General features: G+C 28.2%; 1 protein-coding gene across 1 annotated transcript; it reads right to left on the bottom strand.

Moving 5' to 3' along the window:
* Window positions 1-2,298: 2,298 nt before the first annotated feature.
* On the bottom strand, window positions 2,299-8,133 carry LOC105780905 (receptor-like protein 15). The gene is made up of 6 exons (XM_052629265.1): window positions 8,037-8,133; window positions 7,789-7,932; window positions 4,392-4,843; window positions 3,437-4,317; window positions 2,791-3,349; window positions 2,299-2,355 (listed from the first exon to the last, which is right to left on the bottom strand). The coding sequence occupies exons 1-6, from the start codon at window positions 8,131-8,133 to the stop codon at window positions 2,299-2,301; spliced, it is 2,190 nt and encodes a 729-aa protein (XP_052485225.1).
* Window positions 8,134-8,415: the final 282 nt, after the last annotated feature.

The raw sequence follows: 8,415 nt of genomic DNA on the forward strand, positions 1-8,415 counted from the left end.
TATATCTACTAAATTCATCTTTTTGGCATAAAAAGAAAGCAAATAAATAAATGAAAGAAAACAAACAAATGAAAGAAGGGGGAAAGGGGAGGGGGGGGGGAAGGGGGAAGGAGGGCCATCCTAATGAGATCCTAATCTCAAGACACAAAAGGGGACATGGTAAAATTGGTAGACGCTACGGACTTAATTGGATTGAGTCTTGGTATGGAAACCTACTAAGTGATAACTTTCAAATTCAGAGAAACCCTAGAATGAAAAATGGGCAATCCCGATCCAAATCCTATTATTTTATTATTTTACAAAAATAAACATGAACAAAGGTTCAGCAATCGAGAATTAAAAAAAAAAGGATAGGTGCAGAGACTCAATGGAAGCTATTCTAACAAATGGGGTTGATGTTGGTAAATGAATCCTTATATCTAAACTCTAGAAAGGATGCAAGATATACCTATTTTTTTTTGTAGGTATACTAATGAAAAACTATCTCAAAAAAGACGAACCGAATCCATATTTTTTTATATTATATTATATGCAAAATCAATTTATATTTATATGAAAATATGAAAAATAAAAAGAATTGTTGTGAATCGATTCCAAGTTAAAGAAAGAATCTAATAGAATAGTCATTAATCAAATCATTCACTCCATAGTCTGATAAATCTTTTGAAACACTGATTAATTGGATGAGAATAAAGATAGAGTCTCGTTCTACATGTGAATATCAATACCGACAACAATGAAATTTATAGTAAGAGGAAAATCCGTCGACTTTAAAAATCGTGAGGGTTTAAGTCCCTCTATCCCCAACCCTAAAAAGCCCGATTGCTGTCTATTTATTTTATCTTACCCTTTTTGTTAGTGGTTCAAAGTTCTTTATATTTCTCATTCATCCTATTCTTTGTCGTTTTACAATCAAATCTTAGCATAGCGGAAATTTGTTCTTTTATCACAAGTCTTGTGATATATTGTGATATATATATGATATATGTAGGGGATCAAAATTAGTGAAAAATGAGGGAAAACTGAAAAATTGGAGCAAGCTACAGGAGCTACACAGCCTGACCCATTCCACACGGCCATGTCGTTTTCACGAGATTATACACTAAACAGTGGAAAAACACAATTTTTAGGTTTTTTTGGGCATTCTAAGATGTATATATGACAAAAATAGCAAGGTAGAAGTGAGTCGTCATAGAATATTCAAGAAAACAACTCAAAAAACACCATTAAAGTCTATTCTGAAGCAAATTTCCGTCAAAATTGAAGATTTCCAGTTGATTTTTTTTGGAGATTATCATGAGTTTCTTTGTTTCTTTCAATTATATTGTATCTTGGATGTTTTTTATTTTCAAGTATGGACTAATTTTTTAAATACCGAGGGAGATGAACCCTATGAGGGATTCTGTCGTTTGATTTTTATTTTACGTAATAAATTCTTAGTTCTTTTTTCTCAATTATGTGTGCTTAATTCTTTGTTTAATATTTCTAAATTATTGATCCACGTTTAATGTGCTTAATTCAGAGGTTGAATAAACCCTGTTTAAGAGTAGATATTACGTAATTGAGTGGAATTGCATGCAATAGGATAACATAAATCTACCAGATTAGAGTCAAATCTAATAGGAGAATCCATAGCACGAGTTAATGCGATAATAAATGTTTTAATTAGAAAGAAATTTTAATTAATCAACCTAGAGTCAGTTGCTCTTATGCTCGAAAGAGATATTTGCATAATTTAGGAATTTCTATGGATCAAGATTGCATAATTTAGGATTTCTACGGATCAAGATATTAAGTAAAAAATTGCGTAATTTAAATTGATAGTGACAAATAAAATCTAGGTGAAATTTTTCCTAACTATTGTTTTTGCTTATTGGTTATTAATCGGTTAGTAATTAATTTAGTTAATTTTTGTTTTTAATCAATCGCTCGAATTATTCAATTAAATAATAAAAAGAAAATACTTACTAGTACTTTCAGTCTTCGTGGGAATGATATCTGTATTCATCGTAACTATATTATTAACTGATAAGTGCATCTGACTTACTTGAATTTTTAATTCCGTGGATTTTAGTAGACTGGTTTTTTCTTATCAAAACCCTAAAAAGTAAAATGGTAATAAGGGAATCCAAAATGATTAGTTTATTACCTTGTTGAAGAAACAAATTGTTAGAAGACCTTAATTATGCAGATCGATCAAAATGAAGAAACTGATCAATTAAACTTGAAAAAATAGAAAGTTTTAAGCGGGCTGATAGTGCCCTGCAGTTTCCTTGTCCAGGGAAAACAAAATTCATTTCACAAAGTGCCGACACTTCTGTAAACCCCCACATTCCACAAACCAAATGAAGGAATCTGTAAGCACAAACTTTGTGATTATATTCCAACTATTGCAATGACCAAGGATCTTGTGTTTCAAACAGGACGAAGCCTAATAAGATTCATTATCTATCATGTTTACATAATCAATTTGCAGAGATAAATTTCTATAATTCAGTTATCAACTTGGATTGGTTAATTTTTCTGAACTAAACCAGAGTATTATGGAACTCATTATTTATACTAATAATAAAATATACATGGTAAGCTTTAACTTATGCTTAATTGTTACATGGCCTACCAACACGGTTTAGCACAAGCCTTGTGTACAATACATGAAATGAAATCATAAGCAGGATAATATATACGATTTTCAAAGAAATTAAACCATCTTCTTCGCCAGTAAGGATTCAGATAGAGAATAATTATGGAAGTAAGAAAGAAAATGATGTATGTGGTGCTAAATGTTACGGAGAAGAGCACAGGATCAATACCATACCATTTCTCCTTACTTTGATCTACGAATTTTATCAGGGGATGCGGTGACACGATGCTACAGTTCTGGTTCAAGGGCTGTCCACAAAGAAATTGATTTCCTTCGTAACTGCTTCTATCAAATGTCCCAAACTGAGCTTTCATATCTGGAATTCTACCTGATAAGTTGTTGTATGCCACACTGAACACTTCGAGGAAATAGAGATTGATCAGTAATGAAGGGATTTCTCCACTCAACATATTGTGTGAAAGGTCTAAGCTTTCAATTTGGGTGAGATTTGAGAAAGATTTCGGGATTGGTCCCGTCAATTGATTGTAGGATAAGTTTAGTGTGTGAATCCAGGCTAGATTTCCAACCTCGTACGGGATCCTACCGGATAGTTTGTTACATGACAAATCTAATCCCGACATGAAATTAAGAATGCCACCTTTATAGGTGTTGGATCTATGTTTTGTCAAGAAGTCAACTTCCACATTTGTGACAGATTGTTCGGCAGTGCTGTGAAGCACATAATCCTTCTTCAAAGTTCCATATCTAAAATATGTAGTATAATCCCATTCATTAGAAACTTTTTAATGTGAAATGTCCAAATCCAAATAGCGAGGCTCAATCTTTCCGAACCTGATACCCTGGAAACAGGGGGGAATTGACCCGGAGAAGGAGTTGAGGGAGAGATCCATCATGCTTATTTGTTTCAATTCACATAGTTCTTCTGGAATCAAACCACTTAGAAGATTTTGACTCAATAAAAGAACTTTCAAGCTAGTCAACAAGCCAATAATACCAAGGATGCTCACTGAAAGATTGTTATCCCGGAGGTTTAATACCAAAAGCTGTGAAGTGTTGAGAAAAGCTTCTGATATTGATCCACTATATTTGTTCCCCTGTAAGTATAAGTGCTGTAAACGAGGGCATAAGGGGAGTGGAGCAGAAAGGAGATTATGAGAAAGGTCTAAATAGTACACAGAACGCGAAATGCCTTCACATTGGAACTGACCCTCCAAATAATTGTTCCGCATCACAAGTATATCCAGATACGTCACATTACCTATCCAGTTACCAATATTCCCTGTCATAAAGTTGTAACCAATGTCCAATAGCGCCAGGTTGCCAAGTACCCTTCCTTTTGCTTTCACATTTGACAGATTCCCACTGAAGTAGTTGTTCCTTAATTGCAACACACGTAATTGAGTCAAGTTGTAGAGCATCGGAAAAATCTGTCCATGAAGTTTGTTACCAGATAACATTAGAACGCGCAAATCATTGCAGCCGACAGTTAGTTCTTTGGGGATTTCTCCAGAGAAATTATTGTAAGATAAATCCAGTACTTGCAAATTTTTCATGTCACCAATGGAGGGTAGCAGATCTTGCTCAAAAGCGTTTCTTGATAAATCTAGATACTCCATGTGTGGAAGGATTTTCCCAATATTCTCCGGAAGACCGTGAATTTGATTGCCTGATACATCCACCATAACTGCGTTGGTCATAGCGAATGGTGGTAACTGAAACTCCCCGAACAAAAAGTTGTTCCTTAGTTTTAGAATTTCAAGGTCGGCATTGTTTACAAGCAACCAACCAGGAAAACTTGCACGCAACTTGTTGTGAGAACAACTATCTGCAGGTGGAACTGGTGGCGGAGAAAATTAGGAATGCTGTTGGTATGATTGTTGAGACTACAGTTAGACAGTGCCAAAACCTTCAATTGGAACGAGGGAAACCACCCTGGAGGATTCTCAGTATCAATCTGCAACTTACCATTGTTGCTTGCGAATTGGAGTACCTCAAGCTTGGATTGAGTTTTGAAGGAGCTTAGTGAGAATGAACCCTCAAAATGGTTGTAACTAAAATCAAGATACCAAGAAGATGTTAGGCTGTGTATCAAAGACGCTGAAAGGGTTCCACTAAAATTGTTATCTGAGACATCCAACAACCCAATAAACGTTAAATTGTATAGACATGGGGGAAGGATTCCTTCAAAGTAGTTTTGGCTAAGATCCAACTCTTGTAGTCTCTTCAGTTGGCACAGACCTGTGAAAACCATAAACAAATGCATGCTTATACATTCTCATTTATAAATTACTAGTTTATGATTTCATGTATTTACTTTTTTAATTAGTTTTCTAAATAGTGTAAAATTTGAATATAATTAAAATATATCAACTTATTCAACAATTCAAATATTATAAATAAAAAAATTTAAATAGTAGAATTAAAGTATTTCAACCTATTCAACATACAATATAATTTTACTTCATGTAATTAATGCAAAGCAACATTATTTACAATATAATTCTAATAAAAAAATTCTAATATTTATTAAACCATTTGTAAAAACTATATTATAAATAAACTCTTCAATATTCAATTTATTATTTATAAAATTTTATATATGAGATAAAGGTACTTATTATATAAATAATTAAAGTTTACTATTTAAAATAAAAATAAAATATATATTTTATTCTTTGGGTTAATGGTTTCAATATTTTTATTATTATATAAAATCATTTATTAGTGAAATTTTCTAATCAAGTAAAATTTTTGAAACAATTTATATTAGTAAAATTAAATTTTTATTTATAAATGTTATAAAACTTTAAAATAATAAATTCAACAATATAATAAACAAGAAAAACTATATTAATTAGTTCAAAAGTTTCTCCATATTCATATATTTATATATATATATATATAGGGAGAAATCCACTTACACCGATGTAAGTGTAGAATTAAAGTAGTTTAATACCTTTTCGTATTTTGTATGATTAATATTTTAACAAATTAATCGTTGAATTTATTATTTCATTTATATAAATCATGCACATTAAATTAGATGCAAATTAAAATTTTATAACTATTTGTTTTAAGTAAAACTTTCAACTCTACACTAAATATATATATATATATATATATATATATATATATAGTTTTTAAATCTATAGGATGGAAATATTAAATGGGTTTAAAATTTACATGCATTATTAAGTATAATTATATCGATAAATTTAACAGTTGAATTAATTATACAAAGAGATATATAAAAGTATAAAATTATTTTAATTTTATATCAAGATAAATGAATTGGTTCCAAAATATACAAAGTAAATTATAAATCACCAATATTGTGATGTTTTATTTCTCTACAATATTTCTTTTGTTTTTCAATATTATTTTACTTTTCGGATTTTTAAACATCTTAAATTTATTTTGTATCCTCTCTCATCTTCATCAATTCAATGGTTATTATTATTCAATAAAATTTACGCACTTATCTTAAGGTTTCACAACATTTATTTATTAGGTAAATTTGAAATAAAATAATTATTTTTCCTTAAAAATTATCATCATTTATTTATATTTACTTTTATTATTTTTATCAAATTTTAATTAAAAAATCAATTAAGTCCCTCCGCTTATAATTTCATCATTGATCATATTGATGTTAAAATAAACCGACAAACTAATAAAATGGTGGCACATGACACTTCTAGTTTAATCTAACAATTTTCCATAAAATGATTAAAAATAAAATAAAAATCAGGAAAATTATAAAAATATTAAAAATATATTAAAATTGGTATAAACATATAAAAATTATAAAATATATAAAAATAATATAAACTTTAAATATTATAAAATATAATTTTTCTATAAAATTAAAAAACATATTTAAAATTTTATAAAAACAAATTAAAATTCTTAAAAAATTATAAAAATCATAAAATTTATTAAAATTGATATAAACGCATAGAATTATAAAAAAAAATCATAAAAATTGAACTGGACTGGATCAATCTGTCTAATCGGTTAGACTAAAATCGATAATGGTATTGTTTTGTAGAAAGCAATTAGACTGATTGATTTGAGAATCAGGCAGTTGAACCGATTTTTTTAATATTTTTATTTTTTAATATTTTTTGATTGATTTGACTACTTATTTGGTTCTGAAAACCTTGGTCATAATATTTCATTCTAAAATATGCTTAATTGGATAATAAAATTTTGGTTTGATAATATCTAATTGTATCAAAATATTTTATATTATACAATACTTAGCAAATAATTTTCAACTTTTCAAGGTTCAAACTATTGTATTGTACTTAAAAATTGGATATAAAAATTTTAAAAATAAAAGAATAATTTATCAATAAAACGAGAGAGTCCGAATTATTCAAAACATTTTATTCAACATCAAAATGACCCTAATAATATGATGACTATTCTCATTATCCAAGGGTTGGTGGAATGTCATGTATTCATTATGATTTTAAGGGTTTAAATGACTCTTTTATATCATTTTTAATTTTTAAATTTTTAATATGTTTTTATTTTTAAAATTTATTATAATTTTTACATTGTTTACAATTTTATGAATTTTTATAAAAGTTTAAATATTTTAAACATATTTTATTAATTTTATATATATTTGATAATTTTGATAATTTATTAGATTTTTAATATTTTTATAATATTTATAAGTTTTAATGATTTTTCATTTCTTGTATAAATTTTATAAGTTTATATAAATTTTAATATTTAATAATTTAATAATTTAATGATTTTGATAATTTTTTATATTTATATGATTTTTATTTATTCTAAGAATTTTATAACTTTTATAAAATTTTAACATTTTAAATATGTCAATATTAATTTTATACTTTTTTATAATTTATTAGATTTTTATATTTTTATAATATTTATAATATTTATAATGTTTTATAAGTTTATATAAATTTTAATATTTTTAATTTTTATAATTTTTTATTTTTAAAAATATTTTTATATAATTTTTATAAAAATATTAAATTAAACTAAAATCTGTTTATACGTAATAATCTAATTATATAAAACTTCTAATTAATTGATTGTTCACACCGCATTAATTTGACAAAATGGTAGCCTCCATCATTTTTATGTGTCTTTTTATAATAACCAAAAAGCAAGAAAAGTAGAAACGTATAAACTGGTACCTGAGGGCAAAGAAGCAGCAAGTAAATTCCGAGCAACGGAAAATGCCTTAAGGGAGGATAGATTCCCTATATTTGGAGGGATGGAACCTTCCAAGTTATTGTAGCTCAAATCTAATATCCCCAAACTACTGAACCCCATCAACTCTGCCAATCAGTGTAAATCGTCTTCTTCTTATTAGGTATTACAAAAACTTTATGCATTCCATTAGGCTTTCAAAAACATCAAATAAAATAAACCAAAGAAATACCTTGGATTGGCAGAGTTCCATTGAGGTAATTCCGGTACAAATTAAGCACCTTAAAGTTTTTTAGATTCTCTAATTCTGCACCAGGATACACATTCATTCATATATATATATATATATATATATATATATGCATGAAAGAGCTGAAACGGATAAACAAAAATATTCTTCTTTGACTTGTACTTTGTAGTAGTGTTGAGGGTCTAACCCTCAGCATGTCAGATATTGTTTTCTCTAAAAATTCTTTTCTCGACTCCATGACCTACATGCTACTACTTGAGCTAAAGCCTGAGAGACATATGGGTGTTCTCACGCTGAAGGACATTGTCAAGGAAAATTGGAACAATGAAAGGAATAAAGCCGATCAAGCATTTTCTTTTAC

This window comes from Gossypium raimondii, chromosome 4 (genome assembly GCF_025698545.1).
Source record: "Gossypium raimondii isolate GPD5lz chromosome 4, ASM2569854v1, whole genome shotgun sequence".
NCBI classification, from domain to species: Eukaryota; Viridiplantae; Streptophyta; class Magnoliopsida; order Malvales; family Malvaceae; genus Gossypium; species Gossypium raimondii.